Below are 21209 nucleotides of genomic sequence, written 5' to 3' on the forward strand. Positions count from 1 at the left end.
CCAAACAAAATGTGCTTTCATTTTTTGCCTTGTACTTTAATTGTGTGCGTAAGCAGAGTTTTATTTCCATTCCTGGTTCATGAGACGAAAATCTCGTTTTATTGTTTAATAAACAAACATGTTGCATGAAGAACAACTACCCTAAAAAATAGAAACCTATTCCTCCTGAAATGCAATGCAACCCTATGATTTGTAGAAATACTGCTCTCATAATTAGGCTGATGTTAAGATTATTCTACATCACTCCTATATCTATCTTTAGTGCTTCAATATTTTCTCTAAACCATGTAACTGAGTGTTGAAAAATGTAGTTAAAAGAAATCATACTGAGGTAGTAGAACTCAAAAATCAGAGAACACAGTCACAGTTTTTCCATGGCTGCTTCCTTCAACCTGAACCAGTACATGCACTTTTGTTCCTATTTCATTTATTGAAAAAAATCTATCCTGTCATTTATGTTCTACTAACCCAGATTATCAGTTAACTCTTTCTTAACATAGAAGTAAACAGATGCTTATGGGCAGAATAAATATCTTATAAAAGCAAAGTGTTTTACATAGCCTGACCTAAAAACTGACCTTTTTCTCCCTACAAGGCTTACTATAAATCCTCTATTAAAGGGCACAAAAATTCCTGTCATTCTTGTAAAAGAATCTCTGTACCACAGAGCATAAAGCTCATAAAAGCTAGGTCAAAGGCTCTGGGTTTTTCCTCACAGAGTTCAGTAATTCCCAACCTAATTTTCCAATTAGTTTCCAAAATTTTCTCCAAAAGCATTTAAAATATTATCCAATGAAAATCTGAAAATGTTTTAGTGTTTAGTATAAACACATGGCACACTGGGGGATGGACTGAAGGAAACAGAGTTGAAATCTAATTAAAAAGTGTCATCCAAGTGTTGGTCCTTATAATTCTACTCACAAGCTGCTGTTACAACCATCGACTGAAATAGGGAGATGAGATGAGTGTGTGTGTATAGAATATTCTCGATATGTAGAGATATCTGGAGAGTAAGAAGGGCAGGAAAGGATGTATAGCAAAAGAGTTTCTGGTGAAATGTGCTACAGAGGTAGTGTGGTGCAATGAGATGTTCAGATTCAGATTCTATGGTATATGATAGGAGGTGAAACTATATTAAGCATTTGACTCAAAATTTATTTCCCAATACAGCAATGAATATGCATTTATTAAAGCAATAAAGGCATTATACATATACAAATATACACCTACATATATAGTATACTATATGCCAGGCACTGTCCTTGGTACTGGGTATACAAAGAGAAAAGTGAGATAATTCCTATCCTCAAGGAATTTATATTCTCCAGGGGAGATATGTATATACAAGTAGATATAAAATAAACATAAGGTAACTTGAGTAAGAGAGAGATCAGCAACCAAAGGGATCAGGAATTGAGAAGAGAGTGCTTTGAAAGAAGCAAGCATTCTAAGAGGCAGCTAAGGAAGGGACATATTCCAGACAGCTCCTGAAAAGGCACAGAAACAGAAATGTAGTTATACACAAGAAGGAATGACTAAAGGGGAAAAAAATAACTTATAAAGCACTAAGCTAATTGGTGAGGATGCAAACAAAAAGGAAGACAGTTCCTCTTCTCAAAGAGCTCCCACTCTAATTGAGGAAAACATCACTTACAGGAAAGTTTGGCTGCAGGGCTGATGCAAAGGTCCAGCAGTTTGAGGTGCTAAGCTAGAGGGAACCAATTCAGTACAAGTGGGGGAAAAGGGACAGGCTTATTAGTCACAAGGAATTCTGAGTTCCCTCTGGCAGTGGGTAGGATTTAAGGGAAGGGAAGGTCAACCAGTGTCCAGCAAGGACAGGGAGAGATAGGAAAGTCCCAGGCAGCATATGAAAGCAACCTGAGGAAGAGTCAGTGAGTTGAGTTGCTACACATCAAACAAATAATTGACCCTAGAGATAACAAAAAGCCATTGAAGTTTACAGAATATGAGAGTGATATAATTTAGTGATATATATAATTCCTATAAGTGCTATAGGAAAATCACTTTTCACCCAGGATTCAGTGAGGGTGAGATGACCCCAAAAAAAAAGATGATAAAGGAATAACATGGAAGTTAATGTGAACTTTAAGGACAAGTTATCCAGGAAATGAGATAAGAAATTATCAGTCATGTTACAGTTACTCAAAGAAATTCTGGAGGCCAAAGGCCATCAAGCATGGAAGATAGAGGTAGACCTCAATTCAAAACAAGACTCTTAACTATTACTAACTACAGGGCTTTGAATAAATCATTTATCCTCTTTATCAGGTTCCTAAAAACCACACAGCTCTATAAAAGACCCAAATCTCAAATGAGATAATATTTGTAAAGCACTTTGCAGGCTTTAAAGCAAAAGATAAATATGTCAAGTGACAGAAGTAGTAGTATTTGTTGTCATTGTTCTACAAAAAATAGTGCTAACGGGACTTCCGGTTAAGATGACGGAGAGGAGGCTCACAGCTGCATAAGCTCCACGCTTTCTCTCACTATCCATTTCATTACAAGCCTCTGAATCAATGCTTGACTGAAAAAAAAACCCACAAATAGTTACCAAGAGAAGCCATCCTTGAGATCCGCCACGAAAGGTCTGTCTTTACTGGAGGGCTGGGGCAGTTTTAGATCGGGCGCAGGCTGAGGGCAGCGGCAGTGAGAGCACGGGAGCAGACTGGAGAGGGGGTGGAGAGTGATCGCAGCCATCTCTGCGGGGAGAGCTTCGCTACAGGTTTGGAACCTGCAGCAAATCAGCAGCCCAGCAGAGAAGCTAAAAACACCGGGGCTGAAGAATACAACCCCAAACAGCTGGAGTCTCTCAGGACCTGGCCGCCCCCCCTTCCCCCCCCTCAGTGACTCAGCACGCTTTGGGATCTCAGAGCGCAGGCGCAGCACAGTCCTGCTAGTGCCTCACTGCTGCCCCCTGCAGTCTGTAGAGGAAGCTCGATAACACACCCAGCCCCCCCCCCAAAGAAAGACTCCAGTTTTTTCTGTTTTTCTTTGGTAGTTTGTCTCTGATTAATAGACAGAATGAGCAAGAAGCTGAAGAGGACTTTAACCCTTGACAGCTTCTACACAGATAGAGAGCAGACTTTAAATCCTGAGGAGACTAAAAACAGGCAGTCCCCAGGTGATTCCCCAAAGGAGGAGATCGTCTGTTCCTCAGCACAGATGAACCTCATAGAAGTGATTAAAAAGGCTCTCACAAGGGAGCTAGAAGAAAAATGGGAAAAGGAGAGGGAGGCTTGGCAAAAGAGCCTGGAGAAGTCAGTTAAAGAGAGAGTGGATAAAGAAGTAAAATCCTTGAAAAATAGGATTAGTGAACTGGAAACAGAAAACAGCTCTCTAAAAAACAAAATTGGCGAAATGGAAAAAAATTCCACAGAACAAAAGAACTCAATTAGACAATTAGAGAAAGATTTTAAAAAAGTGAGTGAAGAGAATACTTCACTGAAAATCAGAATTGAACAAGTGGAATTGAATGACTCGAGGAGACAAGAAGAATCAGTCAAGCAAATCCAAAAAAATCAAACAATGGAGAAAAATGTGAAATACCTTCTGGGGAAGACAACAGACCTGGAAAACAGATCCAGGAGAGACAATCTGAGAATCATTGGACTCCCAGAAAAACATGATGAAAAAAAGAGCCTGGACACTGTCTTCCAGGAAATTATCAAAGAGAACTGCCCAGAAGTCATAGGAACAGAGGAAAAAATAAACATTGAAAGGATTCATCGATCACCCACTGAAAGGGATCCTAAAATCAAAACACCAAGGAATATAGTGGCCAAATGCCAGAACCCTCAGATGAAAGAAAAAATATTGCAAGCGGCTAGAAAAACCCAATTCAAGTATCAAGGAGCCACAATAAGGATCACCCAGGATCTGGCAGCATCCACATTAAAAGATCGAAGGGCCTGGAATATGATATTCCGAAAGGCTAAGGAACTTGGTATGCAACCAAAAATAACTTACCCAGCGAGAATGAGCATCTTTTTCCAGGGAAGAAGATGGACATTCAACGAAGTAAGCGAATTTCATCTATTTCTGATGAAAAAACCAGAACTTAACAAAAAGTTTGATCTACAAATATAGAACTCAAGAGAAATCTAAAAAGGTAAAGATTAATCTTGGGAACTATATTTTGACTATATAGATGTATAAAGAATACATGTATACCTTGTTCTAGAAATTGATATGGAAAGGACATTGTACCAGAAAAAGGGTAAAGTGGGGGTAGTACATCTCATGAAGAGGCATAGGAAACCTATTATATCTGAGAGAAAGAATGGAGGGGGATGAATATAGTGGGTATCTTACTGCCTTCAGAATTGGCTTTAAGTGAAAAATCTTAAGACATATTCAATCTATTTGAAATCTATATTCAATCTCATTGAAAAGTGAGAAGGGAAAAGTGGAAAGGGAAGGAATAAGCTAAGCGGAAGGGAATACGGGAACTGGGAGGGAAAGGGGTAAGATAGGGGGAGGAACTCAAAGGCGGGGGGAGGGACACTAAAAAGGGAGGGCTGTGAGAAGCAAGGGGTGCTCACAAGCTTAATACTTGGAAGGGGGGGAAAGGGGAAAGAAGGGAGGAAAGCATAAACCGGGGTTAACAAGATGGCAAGTAATACAGAATTGGTCATTCTAACCATAAACGTGAACGGGGTAAACTCCCCCATAAAGAGGAAGCGGTTAGCAGAATGGATTAAAAGCCAGAATCCTACAATATGTTGTTTACAGGAAACACACCTGAAGCGGGGAGATACATGCAGGTTAAAGGTAAAAGGTTGGAGCAAAATCTACTATGCTTCAGGTGAAGTCAAAAAAGCAGGGGTAGCCATCCTGATCTCAGATCAAGCTAAAGCAAAAATTGACCTAATTAAAAGAGATAAGGAAGGACACTATATCTTGCTAAAGGGTAGCATGGATAATGAAGCACTATCTATATTAAACATATATGCACCAAGTGGGGTAGCATCTAAATTCTTAAAAGAGAAACTAAGAGAGCTGCAAGAAGAAATAGACAGTAAAACTATAATAGTGGGAGATCTTAACCTTGCACTCTCAGAATTAGATAAATCAAACCACAAAATAAATAAGAAAGAAGTCAAAGAAGTAAATAGAATACTAGAAAAGTTAGATATGATAGATCTCTGGAGAAAATGTAATGGAGACAGAAAGGAATACACTTTCTTTTCAGCAGTTCATGGAACCTATACAAAAATTGACCATATATTAGGACATAAAAACCTCAAACTCAAATGTAGTAAGGCAGAAATAGTAAATGCATCCTTTTCAGACCACGATGCAATGAAAATTACATTCAACAAAAAAGCAGGGGGAAGTAGACCAAAAAATAAGTGAAAACTAAATAATCTCATACTAAAGAATGATTGGGTGAAACAGCAAATCATAGACATAATTAATAACTTCACCCAAGAAAACGATAATAATGAGACATCATACCAAAATGTATGGGATGCAGCCAAAGCGGTAATAAGGGGAAATTTCATATCTCTAGAGGCCTATTTGTATAAAATAGAGAAAGAGAAGGTCAATGAATTGGGTTTGCAATTAAAAATGCTAGAAAAGGAACAAATTAAAAACCCCCAGTCAAACACTAAACTTGAAATTCTAAAAGTAAAAGGTGAGATCAATAAAATTGAAAGTAAAAAAACTATTGAATTGATTAATAAAACTAAGAGTTGGTTCTATGAAAAAACCAACAAAATAGACAAACCCTTAGTAAATCTGATTAAAAAAAGGAAAGAGGAAAATCAAATTGATAGTCTTAAAAATGAAAAGGGAGAACTCACCACTAACGAAGAGGAAATTAGAGCAATAATTAGGAGTTACTTTGCCCAACTTTATGCCAATAAATTCGACAACTTAAATGAAATAGAAAAATACCTCCAAAAATACAGCTTGCCCAAACTAACAGAGGAAGAAGTAAATATCCTAAACAGTCCCATCTCAGAAAAAGAAATAGAACAAACTATCAATCAACTCCCTAAGAAAAAATCCCCAGGACCAGATGGATTTACATGTGAATTCTACCAAACATTTAAAGAACAATTAACTCCAATGTTATATAAACTATTTGAAAAAATAGGGATTGAAGGAGTCCTACCAAACTCCTTTTATGACACAGATATGGTACTGATACCTAAACCAGGTAGGCTGAAAACAGAGAAAGAAAATTATAGACCAATCTCCCTAATGAATATTGATGCTAAAATCTTAAATAAAATATTAGCAAAAAGATTACAGAAAATTGTCACCAGGATAATACACTATGACCAAGTAGGATTTATACCAGGAATGCAGGGCTGGTTCAATATTAGGAAAACTATTAGCATAATTGACTATATCAATAACCAAACAAACAAAAACCACATGATCATCTCAATAGATGCAGAAAAAGCATTTGATAAAATCCAACATCCATTCCTAATAAAAACACTTGAGAGCATAGGAATAAATGGACTTTTCCTTAAAATAGTCAGGAGCATATATTTAAAACCATCAGTAAGCATCATATGCAATGGGGAAAAACTGGAACCTTTCCCAGTAAGATCTGGAGTGAAGCAAGGTTGCCCACTATCACCATTATTATTTAATATCGTATTAGAAACACTAGCCTCGGCAATAAGAGTCGAGAAAGATATAAAAGGAATTAGAGTAGGCAATGAGGAAACCAAACTATCACTCTTTGCAGATGATATGATGGTATACCTAGAGAACCCCAGAGATTCTACCAAAAAGCTATTGGAAATAATTCATAATTTTAGCAAAGTAGCTGGCTACAAAATAAATCCCCATAAATCCTCAGCATTTTTATACATCACCAACAAAACCCAACAGCAAGAGATACAAAGAGAAATTCCATTCAGAATAACTGTTGATACCATAAAATATTTGGGAATCTATCTACCAAAGGAAAGTCAGGAATTATATGAGCAAAATTATAAAAAAGTCTCCACACAAATAAAGTCAGACTTAAATAATTGGAAAAATATTAAGTGCTCTTGGATCGGCCGAGCGAACATAATAAAGATGACAATACTCCCTAAACTAATCTATTTATTTAGTGCTATACCAATCAGACTTCCAAGAAAATATTTTATTGATCTAGAAAAAATAACAACAAAATTCATATGGAACAATAAAAAGTCGAGAATCTCAAGGGAATTAATGAAAAAAAAATCAAATGAAGGTGGCCTAGCTGTACCTGATCTAAAATTATATTATAAAGCAGCAGTCACCAAAACCATTTGGTATTGGCTAAGAAATAGATTAGTGGATCAGTGGAAAAGGCTAGGCTCACAAGACAGAATAGTCAATTATAGCAATCTAGTGTTTGACAAACCCAAAGCCCCTAACTTCTGGGAAAAGAATTCATTATTTGATAAAAACTGCTGGGATAATTGGAAATTAGTATGGCAGAAATTAGGCATGGACCCACACTTAACACCATATACCAAGATAAGATCAAAATGGGTCTATGACCTAGGCATAAAGAACGAGACTATAAATAAATTAGAGGAACATAGAATAGTTTATCTCTCAGACTTGTGGAGGAGAAAGAAATTTGTGACCAAAGATGAACTAGAGACCATTACTGATCACAGAATAGAAAATTTCGATTACATCAAATTAAAAAGCCTTTGTACAAATAAAACTAATGCAAACAAGATTAGAAGGGAAGCAACAAACTGGGAAAACATTTTCACAGTTAAAGGTTCTGATAAAGGCCTCATTTCCAAAATATATAGAGAACTGACTCAAATTTATAAGAAATCAAGCCATTCTCCAATTGATAAATGGTCAAAGGATATGAACAGACAATTTTCAGAGGATGAGATTGAAACTATTACCACTCATATGAAAGAGTGTTCCAAATCATTATTGATCAGAGAAATGCAAATTAAGACAACTCTGAGATACCACTACACACCTGTCAGATTGGCTAAGATGACAGGAAAAAATAATGATGAATGTTGGAGGGGATGCGGGAAAACTGGGACACTAATGCATTGTTGGTGGAGTTGTGAACGAATCCAACCATTCTGGAGAGCAATCTGGAATTATGCCCAAAAAATTATCAAATTGTGCATACCCTTTGATCCAGCAGTGTTTCTATTGGGCTTATATCCCAAAGAAATACTAAAGAAGGGAAAGGGACCTGTATGTGCCAAAATGTTTGTAGCAGCCCTGTTTGTAGTGGCTAAAAACTGGAAAATGAATGGATGCCCATCAATTGGAGAATGGCTGGGTAAATTGTGGTATATGAATGTTATGGAATATTATTGTTCTGTAAGAAATGACCAGCAGGATGAATACAGAGAGGACTGGCGAGACTTACATGAACTGATGCTAAGTGAAATGAGCAGAACCAGGAGATCATTATACACTTCGACAACGATATTGTATGAGGACATATTTTGATGGAAGTGGATTTCTTTGACAAAGAGACCTGAGTTTCAATTGATAAATGACGGACAAAAGCAGCTACACCCAAAGAAAGAACACTGGGAAACGAATGTAAACTATCTGCATTTTTGTTTTTCTTCCCGGATTATTTATACCTTCTGAATCCAATTCTCCCTACGCAACAAGAGAACTGTTCGGTTCTGCAAACATATATTGTATCTAGGATATACTGCAACATATCCAACATATAAAGGACTGCTTGCCATCTAGGGGAGGGGGTGGAGGGAGGGAGGGGGAAAAAATCGGAACAGAAACGAGTGTCAATATAATGTAATTATTAAATAAAAAATTAAAAAAAAAATAGTGCTAACGGTGATGATGGTCACGGTGGTGGTAATAGCAGTATTAGCAGTAGTGGTAGCAGCAGCAGATTATGTACAAGTTGACATGAAAACCTCTTCATTTTAGAAACTGTGATAGGGAAATGCAATTTCTCAGACATACCCTCTGTGTCCCACCCCGCACACTTACTTCAAGCAGGACAGAGAGAGAATGATCAATACCCACAGAACCTAGGCTGGGAGCAGAAATGGAGCCCCACCAGGGTAACATTCATGACCTGTTCAAAAAGTCAGGGCTACTCCTCTATACTCTGCTCATTCTTTGCTCAGATCTATTCAGAAGAGAGCAAAAAATGAAATTAAATTTGCCTTTTCCAATCCAACCACCAATCATTGAGAAGTAAGTCTCATTAAGGGTGATTAAACAGAAGTAGGAGAATTAAGAAGATTAGGAGCAAAATTTAAGCTTTTAAGTGCATAAGCATCTTCCCTATAATGTTTACTATCCCTTTTTGAGCAGTGCTATAATTGTCTTTTTTTAATTATTATTATGATTATTATAGTTTTTTATTTACAAAACATACGCATGGGTAATTTTTTAACATTGACCCTTGAAAAACCTTCTGTTTCCACTTTTCCCCTCCTTCCCCCCATCCCGTCCCCCAGATGGCAGGTAGTCCAATACATGTTAAATATGTTAAAGCATGTTAAATACAATATATGTATACATATTTATAGTCATCTTGCTGCACAAGAGAAATCAAATCTAGAAAGAAGGTATTAAAAAAAACCTGAGAAGGAAAACAAAAATGCAAGCAAACAATAACAAAAAGAGTGAAAATGCCATGTTGTGGTCCACAATCATTTCCCATAGTTCTCTCTCTGGATATAGTTGATTCTTTTCATCACTGAACAATTGGAACTGGTTTGAATCATCTCATTGCTGAAGAGAGCCACATCTATTAGAATTGATCATTACATATAGTATTGTTGTTGAAGTGTATACATTGATCTCCTGGTTCTGCTCATTTCACTTAGCATCAGTTCATGTCTCTCTGAAAGCATCCTGCTGGTCATTTCTTACAGAACAATAATATTCCATAACATTCGTATATCACAATTTATTCGGCCATTCTCCAATTGATGGTCATCCATTCAATTTCCAGTTTCTGGCCACTACAAAAAGGGCTGCCAAAAACAATATAAATATGTCTTTAAAAGAAACATTTTCAAAGAGTTTTAATTAAGTTAGTATGAAATAATTTGTATTGTTTCATTTGCTGGATGCAAATTCAGAGGATCTGTATTTGAACCCCAGTTCTACCATTTACTACCAAGTCACTCAGCATTTGGGCCCCAGTTCTTCATCTGTAAGATAAAGAAGGTAAACTAGTTTCCTCCAGCTTTAGATTCTATGTGAAACGTTAAATTAGTGAATATGGGGGAGAGGGGGATCTATATACAATCTAATATATATGGATGAAATAATAACAATTAGACATTTCTATAACACTTGAAGGTTTTCAAAGCACTTTGAATGTATCTCAAAGAAGTAAATTATGTACCACTTATATCCTAGCATTACACAAAATCTTATATATCATACCTTCACAACTAGAAAAGAAGGGAGCTATTTAGAAATGAACAAGATATAAAAAAAGACAACAATAAAAATAAGATTTAGGAAAAAAAAAACCTAAAGAGCCAAATATGTCTTTTAAGGCTTTTGTTCTACATTTCCAGTTGGATTACTGAGTGTTGGCCTAAATCCTTAGACTTAAAAGGACAACTCAGGATATTTTAAAGTTATGCTAGTGGAAAATTCACCTATTTGCCTCTGACACTTAAGCTGTACGACCATAAGCAAGTCAACTGCCTTTTCACAGCCTCAGTCTCTATTGTGAAATGTAGAAAACAAGCTAAAAGGGGAAACCTAAGGAACTTACTTCACAAGGTTGTTGTGAAGAGCAAAGGCAAAAAAATGTATGTTAAGTATTATAGAATTGTTTTTTGTTTTTTTGGGGAGGTTGAAGATCAGAACTATCATTGTATTAACCCAAGTAGATCCAGGTATGAAAATGGACTTTTGAGCATAGAGCTATTATTAGGTCCTATTACAGATCAGATGGCTTTTCTGTTGGGTTGTTTTTGAGATGAAACCCTACTTTGTAATGAAGGCTGAGAGGTGAGGAATTCTCTCCCATCCTATGCTGATATCAAAAGTTCAGAAGTTGCCTTTTTTCTTTTTTCTTTTATACCTGGTCACTACTCCTCCACATGTCTTTCCTCTTCCTTTTCTCTAGTCACCTTGGATTGAGGTCAGAACACTTGGTTAGGTTTAGGGTAAAGGCAGCTGGAACTGATGGACAGGGACTCCACCATAGCTTTTCTTCCCATTTCAAACCAGCTGACTCCAAAATTCTCCAAATTTGGCCTTCCTGCATTGTAGCATGGCATGCTCACACCATATCTCACTGGACTCGGAGAAGAGTGAGTGACAATCGTTTTCTCTTTGACTTTCTAGGTTTCTGCTTCCTTCTCTAAAAAACAGACTAAGCAGTTTCCCAATTTCATTCTGATCCCAGAGCTACAATTCACATACATAGGAAGAACACTTTTTCTGAGACGTTAAATGACTGATCATGGATCTCAAAGTCAATTAAGAGTCAGAGGTGGGATTTGAACCCAGATCTTCCTGGCGTTTTCTTCCTTTTCTTTCTTCTTTTTCTTTGCTACTTAAATTTGCTTACTAATTAGCTTTATTTTGGGAATCTAGCAGCCTTATTGTTTTTTTTTTCATTTAGCAGATGCTTGGTACATTGTAAGATTAAGAAATGCTTTTTTTCCAAATGCTCTAAATCACTATTAGAGAAATTCAAATTAAGATAACTCTCAAGTTGGCTAAGATGACAGGAAAGGATAATGATCATTTTGAAAGGGATGTGGTAAACTGAGACACTGATACATTGTTGGAGGAGTTGTGAACTGATCCAATCATTTGGAACTATGTCCAAAAGGGTATCAAACTGTGCATACCCTTTGATCCAGCAATGTCTCTACTGGGCCTGTATTCCAAAGGGATCATAAAAAAGGGGAAAGAACTCACATGTGCAAAAATGTTTGTAGCAGCTCTTTTTGTGGTAGCAAGGAACTGAGTGAATGCCCATCAGCTGGGAAATAGCTGAAGAAGTTAAGATACATGAATGTTATGGAAATTATTGTTCTATAAGAAACGATCAGCAAGATGATTTCAGAAAAGCTTGGAAAGACTTACATGAACTGATGGCAAGTGAAGTGAGAAGAACTAGCAGAACACTGTACACAGTAACACCAAGATTATGTGAGGATTCACTGTGATGTACAGAGCTGTTTTCAACAATTAAGTGATTCAAGACAATTCCAATAATTTGTGACAGAAAAGTACCATCTGCATCAAGAGAAAGAACTAAGGAGACTGCATGTGGATCAAAGCATAGTATTTTCACTTTCTTTGTAGTTGTTTCTTGTTTGTCTTTTTCCCCCCTTGACCTGATTTTTCTTGTTTAGCCAGACGAATATGGAAATATGTTTACAAGAACTGCACATATTTAACCATTGGATTGCTTGCTGTGGAGGAGAGGAGGGAGGGAGGAGGAAGAAAAATTTGGAACACAAGGTTTTGCAAAGATAAATGATTAAAACTATGTAAAAATAAAAAGCTTTTTTAAAAAATGCTTTTTCCTTCATTAAGTTCCTGGCACATGATAAAATTTAACTTTTTTTTTTTTTGCTATGAGGTTTAATAAATGCTTTTTCATTCCCTGTTACCAAGTATTTAGCACACAATGAGGCTTACAAAAACATTTTTTCTATTTCTTAAATGTCTAGCACACAGAAATGCTTAATACAATTTTATTCATTCAATGTTTTGTGTTTGCCTTATAGTAAGGCCTAACAAAATGCTTTTAAATTCATCATCAAGTGCCTGGTACACATTAATAATTTTTTTTTCACTTACCATTAATAAATGTCCAGCACATAGTAAGACTTAATTTTTAAAAATCCTTTTTCATACATTGTTATTAAGTGCCTGGTCTCGGTAAGCCTATTAATAAATGCTTTACCATAAATAAGTGTCCTGCACATTGTAAGACTTAAAATAAAATCTTTCTTCATCATTGTCATCAAGAGTCTAGCATACGATGAGGCTTATTAACACTTTTTCATTTACTATTATAATTGCCCAGAACACAATGAAATTTAATAAAATGCTTTTTCATTCATTGTCAAGTGCCACACAATGAGGCTTATGAGTAAATGCTTCAGCCTTTACCATTAAGTAAAACTTACTAAAATGTTTTTTCGTTCATTGTCAAACTGCTTAAAGCTTCATTATTAATTACTGCTTTTTCAAAGTATGCTGCCACCGAGGACTCGGCACACAAGGGCGCGTAGGTACTTTTTAATTTACCATTACTTTGCTTTGCTGGTCAGCACTAATGGGCGCCCGGCCCCCCGGAAAGCCTGGACACAGGCTTGCAGATACTGTCACCCTGGCTCGGACGTAGGCCTTCTCTCGTCCGCCCTCCCATCCTACCCCAAGCCTTTGTTTTTGGGGATGCAGGCCGTGCTCCCCGCCCAGCAGCACCCAGCGCCCTGCCAGTCCCGTTATCCCCGGGAGAGGAGGGGCGCGGCCTTCTCAGAGCTGAAGGCTCGGCCCGGCCTCGGTCTCGGTCTCGGAAAGTCTCGGCGCACGCGCACACGCAGAAGAGCCACCGCCTCCTCCCGCTGCCTCCCGCCGGCCCGGCCCTGGGGCCCCTCCCGGCTCCCGTTGCCGTCCCCGCGCCCGGGACGGCGGCGAAGTGCGCGAGGAGCAACCGTTGGGAAGCCACGGGGGGAGGGGGAGGCGGCGCCCCAGCCCCGTCCCCCGCGCGCAGCCGTTCCCTTCCCCCTCCCCTCCGCCGCTCCCCCCTCCCTCTCGGCGGCACTTACCCGCCCGCCGCGCTCGCTCCACCGACGCACTCCGTCTCCCAGAGTAGCGTGGACTCTTCTCCCTCAGGCGGCTGCTGGGGGCGGGGAGGGAGGGGGGCGGCTCCCGGAGGAGGAAGGAGGGTGGGGGGGGCGGGGGGATGCTAGGGTCCTGGATGTGGGGGGGTGGGAGGTCAGAGTTCGTGACCCCTCCCTCTGCTCCGCGGTGCGCGTCCCCGCTTGCGCCTGCGCGTTGGCTGGCGAGAAGAGCGGACGAAAGGAGGGAGAAGTAACGTTCTCGCGGGAGAAAGAAAACAGAAGGGGGCGGGGAGAGTCTGGGTGCGGCTCCGAATCTCGTCCCGCCCTCTGTCGGCTTGGAGGGGAACTGCAGGTGGAGGAGCAGAAGGTTGGCTCAGACCTTGGAGTTGGACTGAGCAGGAGGTTGTGGGCGGGGCACTACTCTGTGCACGCGCAGATGAGAAATGACTTGTCATACAATTTATTAGGCGACTACGGTTTGCAGGGCCGAGGTGTAATGGATGGTTTATGTGTGTTTGTGTGGAGGGGGGAGAAATATATCGTTTTAGAGAATTAACTAGGACATTTTTTTTTTTTTTTGCTGAGGCAATTGGGGTTAACTGTCTGAGACCAGATTTGAACTTAGGTCCTCCTGACTTCAGGATGATGCTCTATCCACTGTCACCTAGCTGCCCCTTCTTAATAGCATTTTAATGTTCCAAGGTCCATTAATTTCTGTTTCACATAGAGCTCCTTTCATATTCTTTGGGACTTCTAGTTTTTTCTCTTTAGGTCCCTAAGCTGTCTTAAGTCTTTAGCCTCCCCTATATAATCTGGTACAGCACATCCCTTTCCAGGTCTCCAAAAAAAAATACATACACACACACACACACACACACACACACACACACATACACACACACACACACACACACACACACACACACATTCCTAATGTCTTTTTTTAAAAAGCATTTATTAGTAAGGTAACATTTTTGTTAAGAATATGTCCAGATGAGCTTTCCTTGAGAAGATAGGAAAGAAAATGATATAAAGTCCCAAGATAATGCTTTTCAAACCAAAGACTAGAGGAGCAGATCTGAACAAATTCATACCTCTAGCAGCAAAGTTACCAAGAAGGTACCTATTTCTCAGATTATGTGAACTGTCCACCTATCAGTGAAAACCTATGTCAGTATTTGACTATGGTAACTAAAAATAAACTGCTAAAACTAAAATCATGATCTCAAATCTCATCCAGAAATTAAAGATAATTGAAATCTACCTCAAAGCTATATCAGCATTTTACTTTTAAATTAATTGATGTATTTGATGAAAGGCAGATTCATTACCCTGGAGGAAGTAGGTCCCTGTGGGCAAATCACTCACAACATCGAAAAGCCCCAGGCAGTTCTCTTAGGACAGTAAAGTGGTAGAGCCAGCTTGGGTAGGATCTCTGATTTGGAAGGAGGAAGTTCCTTGCTGGGAGTTGTCGTTATGGACGAAAATAGGGGTGGGTGTGTGTGTGTGTGAATGTGTGTGAAGTATAATGTAGGAGGTGTGTGTGTGTGTGTGTGTGTGTGTGTGTGTGTGTGTGTGTGTGTGCGCGCGCGCTTTAAATATAATGTAGGAGGCCTTCTCCACTCCTGGATTTTTGACTCACGATCAGTTCTGCCAACCCAAATTCCTTCTGCAAAAATAATACTGCTTTATTTTACTGAAACCTATGAATTCACTTCACAGTGGGGAAGTATGCAAACCATTTGGTAGAATACAGACACAGGCTCCTAAAAAAGCAAAAAGAATTTGGGGATGCAAATATTATGGCAAAAGTAACCAGAAGGCTCTTTTCAAAAACAAATCTAGTTCCTTTGAGCAAAAATCTCTAGTTTTCAAATGGAAATTAATTCTACTAGTTCAAGAGATTGTTGGCACTTTCCTGTGAATTACAGAGCAAAAGGAAAAAAGGGGTTTAAATGACAGGGCCTGGGAAGAGAAAGGAGCAAATTCAAGTGAACCAGAAATTTAATCAAAGATAATTAACTGAACAAAGGACAGAGGAGGCAGAAAGGGAAGAGAAAGAATAAAGTGAAGGAAGGATTCAGAAAGGAGGTGCTACAGGTCAAAAGACAAAATGTTGATCTTGGCAGCAGGAATATACTAACAAACAGATGGGAGAGTATCAGGGCCAAAATATCAAACTGAAGGCTGAAAATTCTGGTTCTTCCTAATTCAGCCCAGCCTCCCCATTTTTGCCTCGTAAGTCCCTTGATGGGAAGAGGGACAGGAGTTGTGATTTCACTGGCGTGCAGAATTCCCAGCTAAGGAAATTCTCCCTACCAATGCAGATTGGTCCCTTCAACTTACACTTAATATTTGTAAAGCAAGAAACTTGGACTAAATTAATGTCCTTCCCAGTACTAGGATCATAGAGAGTATCCCAACATTCTTAAGTTCAAGGGTTGTCAGGTTTAAACACTTCTCTCTCTCTTCTCTTCTGTTGTATTCCATCCACTGCAGACTGTAGGGAGTTTGCTATATTTTTTTCTTTTAAAACCCAGTCAGCCAATTTCTTATAGACTCCAAAATTTCTGCTGGCTTAATTTTTTTTTTTAATGACCTTAAACCAATGTTGCTTTATAGTGATAAATTAGGTCCTTGGATGACCCCAAGCTGTTTAATGTGGAGCCAAAGCATGGGGAAGTAGGAAACAATCAAGAATTGGAGAAGGGGAAAAAACCAAAACCAATCTCTGGCCAATGATTCTTCATCCCAGACATTCCCATCTGACTATATCTGACAAAAAAAATCTGTGCTACTGCCCACCTGCAGGGGCTTTTGACATAGATATCTTATTCCACAGGTCTTAAAAGTAAGAGAAAGCACAGCAGGAAGCATCTGGATTTAGAGTCCTGGACATGGCTTCAAATCCAGACTATGTCACCCATCTAAGAGGCTTGCTGGGTCTCAGTTTCATTTATCTATAAAATGACAAGATTGAACTAGCTGGCTTAAAGGTCTTTTCTGGCCCTAGATGGCAAATCATATGATATCAGTATTATCGGTTCCCTTTCTCTTAATTCATCTGAGGATATTTAAGGATTTACTACGCTGGTCTAGCGTGTGACAGAGGCAGAAGGACTTGAAATGTTTGCCAAGCAGAATTCAAGCTGGAAAAACTGGTCTCAGAAGACTGCCCGGGGTGCTCCGTGAGCAAGGACAAAGAAAAGGGACCCCACAGCAAAGGGTAAAAAAAACCCTCTCGTCCAGAAGAACATCTTCATGAGAAGAAATGGGAAATTCCTGCGTCTCCTCATAGGAGGATTTCTCTCTATAAAGAGAAAGAAAGGGGGGTGGGGTGGGAAAGAAGGGCTCTGCAGTATGTGGGGCATGTAATAATTCCATTTTTTCCTCTTGCTACTTTCCAAGGTTGTTCCACCATCATGGTGGTGATGATGAGTTTGGGGGAGGGAGAAAGGACCAAGATACTGGTTCCACTTAGTGATAAAGTTTCTTTTTAGGTGTCATATTAAAGGTGGCTTAATAAACAGATCACTGGGTCTGAAGTCAGGAGGACCTGAATTCAAATCTGGTCTTAGACATTTACTAGATGCGTGACCCTGGACAAGTCACTTAATCCTGTTTGCCGCAGTTTCTTCATCTGTAAAATGAGCAGAGAAGAAATGGCAAATTACTCCAGTATCTTTGCCAAGAACACCCCAAATGGGGTTGTGAATAGTTGAACATAATTAAAAAACAAAATCATATTGAAAAGTGTAAACTATTAAAAAAAAAAAAAAAAGACCAATAGTGTAGTTCGGTGAAGTTTGGCAAAGACTCCATGCTTTCTTGATATGGTCATTTCAGTTAAAATTCATAAATTCTTTGAGGACCAATATGACCTTTAACACAACATTTGCTTGTGACATCAATCTAGATTCTGAACTCTTGCCAGCTCTAATCACACAAGTGCCATTGGCACCCTATGCAATGTTTTGCTTTTCTCATAAGTAGAGATAAATTCTTTAACTACCCATCTTCTCTTTTAAGAAGTTTTATTGATCCCTTTTGTTTTCACATAAATCACTTCAGATATGCCTTTCTTCTTAAGAATTTCAGACCCTGAAAAATGTTTTTTTCATTTAAGAAAAGACTGAAAGCTGTGCTGATAGGCTGTATTAGCAGAGTATGACCTTTATTTTAAAGCATCTGGGTTGATTTTGTTTGTACATCTGGTTAAGAAAACTTTTCTAAAGTGTTAACTTCAGGATTGCAAATTCCACATTTAAATTTAAATTTAAATTCTCACAGTTCACTAAGAAAAAATTAGCCTTCTTTATCTTGTGGTTATCCGGCTCTGACTGTATCTGTATCCCTTCCCCACTTAAAACAGAAGGCCAGGACAGACGGAAGTAGTTTTGTTATTTAGATTACTTACTGGAACTTAATCCCAGAGTGTCCCTGAGGTAGAAGCTTGGCTATATGTTGTTGGGATGTTTCCTCCCCATTATAAAACATAAAGATATATTTGGGATTATTGAGACTAATGTTGCACGTCTTTTTCTTTAGCCATTTAAAAATATTCACTATTTCTAAATTAAGCAACACAGAAAACCAATGCTGACAGACAAACTTTGGATACAAAGAATGTCTGCTGGTCAAAGTGTTATTACTAAAAGCAACAGAAGGAAACATCAAGGGCTGTGTCACAATAGTTGATGCTATAGTACACTTCTGATATGTTATCTATTCTCCTGAAGACAAGGACACTTTGGAATTCAGTGTGAGCCTCAGAAATAATTCTAACCATAAAGTAAACAACAAAAATTTAATAAATAACATTTGTATGAAAAAAAAACCCTAACAAGTGTACAATCTCTTTTAAAAAAATATTAACATGACTAAAAGAATTTCCTAAATCAGATAAACATACAACTGAGGTGGATTTTCTCTTGGCAGTGCGTGATTATGTTAATAATCTTTTTACTGTATTTTATGAGTTCTGATGAAATTCTAGTTCTCTGGAAGCATCAAAAAGAGATGAAGCAGATGGTGCTACAGCACTGTGCCTTCTTGAAATGCTTCTATCCACCTAATGAAAAGAAAAAAAAATCCTTAGATATGATTTTGCAATATATATTTCAGTTGCATGTGATTCATAATAACAAGAATGAAGATAGCTAACATTTATATAACACACGTTTAGTTCTATAAAATACTTTACATGTGAACCTTATAACAACTTCTGTGTGGCAGGTGCTAGTGATATTAACCCCATTGTACAGAGGAGGAAACTGAGTTTCTGAGGTTATGCCTAAGTCATACAGATCTTTCAAGTGTCAGGACTTGAAACTAGGTCTTTTTACTCTAAATACAGCATTCAATCCATTAAGGATAGTACGGTTTATTCACTTTTGGCCTAGAGAAGATATATATATGGAGTTGCCTTGAATATAGACAATTTGTAAAATATAAGAGACTATTATTTCTAATATGCTACCTTCTGAATGTTACCATGAATCTTTCCAGACATCTCATCTTCCTTACTGTAAAATCAGAGGTTTGAACTGCACCTCTAAGTTGCTTCCAGGTGTAATCTATGATCTCAAAAGCTCAAAAGTCTTTCTTCCAAAGGCATGAACAAAGTCACTTCTATCTTGCTGCTATATTAAGGCAAAGATTGATTTTTTAAATCAATAAATAATACGTTATCAGTAACAATTCCTGTCAGAATTTTCTTTTGCAATTAGTGTGGTAGTAGAGATAGGATTTTTAAAAAGCATATATTCTCAATTTTGCTGAATTGGGATGGGATACAAAAGGAAATATCTGGGAGAAAAGCAATGAGAAGCAATGTGAACAGCACTGCTCAGTGTGTTTTGTGAGAAAATCTGGTGAACACAGAAAAAAACACTGGAAAAGTAAAGCCTTTGAAAGATAATCTTGGGACAATTAGATGGCACAATAGATACAGCACTGACCCTGAAGTCAAGAGGAACTGAGTGCAAATCCAGCCTTAGAAACTTGACACTTACTAATTATGTGACTCCAGGCAAGTGGCTTAGCCCCAACTGCCTTGCAGAAAAATAAAAATAAAAAATAAAAACAAACCTGAAGACATTAAACAAACTTGAACTTACATGTTCAGAATTGCATTCAAGTTGGAGTATTTAAGTGAGGCATCCAAATGTAACAGACTGATGGAGATGACATCTATAATCCCACTTTCATCCCCACCACTCTATTACTGCTACTGGGAGGCAGAGATTATGGGTCCCTTGCCTTTCTGTCCTCATCTATAAAATAGGGTAATAATAGCACTTCTCTGTGACACTAAAATCTTACCTACTATTTTACCCTTACCTACTATTTTGTGATGTTAAGTTTCAACTTCTTGGAACTTACCTAATTTTGGAGAAGTCACAAGATTACTCTCCCTTCTAAATGTCACCTTAATTTAAGGAATGTAACAAAACTACTCTTTCTCCCTCTCACCTCATTGCCTCCTAATCTCCTCCACCAATACAAAATCAGGCATCTCAATCCCATTATCCTGTTTTTCTTGCTTTTCATTTCCTTCAAATGAACATTCACTGTGTAGAAATGTCCTTAACTACTGACAGCCTTGGACCCAAATTGTCTCTGTAAATAAGTAAGTGATTGTCTAGATATAAATACTCAGTTTTTTTTTAATCCACTTTAACAATTATGGTGACCACAAAGGGACTGAGACTTCAAAACTCCATGTAACAACTGGACTTCCAGCTGAAGTACTCCCTAGGATACACTGATCAAATTTCTATTTTCAGACCTCCATAATTAAAGATTCTCCTAATGAGGGTACTTTGGGGACTAACTCTTAATAAGTCAATGGACATCCCTTTGGGGAAATTCTTAATGGACTGGGAACAGGGGAGACTCCTCAGTCAGAAAGGCATGACTAAGATTAGAGCTCTTAAATTAGTCAAGATTGGCCTAAGACATATAAGAATCTTGATAAGTCCCGAATTTGGCCTGAAGAAGGGATTTTTAACTACTGCAAATTAAAGGCTTTAAGAATACTTGTGGTTGCAATCTTTCTAATTCTACATGTCTGTCCTATTCTCTTGTCTATATTTGTGTCTTGGTAAATCAAACTAACTGCTTCCTGTGATCTGATCAGTGAAAGGGAAAAAAATGAGAAACTTTCAAAGTCTTCAAACGATAGTCACTGTCTTTACTTTTTGTGTGCACTCGCTCTCTCTCAGTCTCAGTCACACACACACACACACACACACACACACACACACTCACACACACACACCCTCTAAGCCAGGTTAAACATTGTAAAGATAAAAACAAAAATGAAAGACAATTTTCTACCCACTACGCAGAAATTTATGGCATTGTTAAATTATTAGAGACTAAATCTATGATAAATATAACTTCTCTACTGTAAACTTCCAAATTGTGGTTAAA

At 38.2% G+C, this 21209-nt stretch overlaps 2 protein-coding genes across 3 annotated transcripts in view; both read right to left on the minus strand.

Moving 5' to 3' along the window:
• The window catches only part of NR2C1 (nuclear receptor subfamily 2 group C member 1), a 102780-nt gene extending 88931 nt beyond the window's left edge, over nt 1–13849 (minus strand). For both annotated transcript variants that reach the window (XM_052000844.1, XM_052000843.1), the window contains exon 1: nt 13758–13849. The gene's annotated coding sequence lies outside the window, so the exon portion shown is untranslated. The remainder of the gene's footprint in view (nt 1–13757) is intronic.
• A 4071-nt stretch (nt 13850–17920) lies between these two features.
• Nucleotides 17921–21209, minus strand: part of FGD6 (FYVE, RhoGEF and PH domain containing 6) — a 166397-nt gene continuing 163108 nt past the window's right edge. Inside the window, exon 21 of the mRNA XM_052000846.1 lies at nt 17921–18843. Within this exon, the coding sequence (XP_051856806.1) occupies nt 18807–18843 (37 nt within the window). The 3' untranslated portion in view covers nt 17921–18806. The remainder of the gene's footprint in view (nt 18844–21209) is intronic.

The sequence above is a fragment of the Antechinus flavipes genome, chromosome 5 (genome assembly GCF_016432865.1).
Source record: "Antechinus flavipes isolate AdamAnt ecotype Samford, QLD, Australia chromosome 5, AdamAnt_v2, whole genome shotgun sequence".
Taxonomy (NCBI): domain Eukaryota; kingdom Metazoa; phylum Chordata; class Mammalia; order Dasyuromorphia; family Dasyuridae; genus Antechinus; species Antechinus flavipes.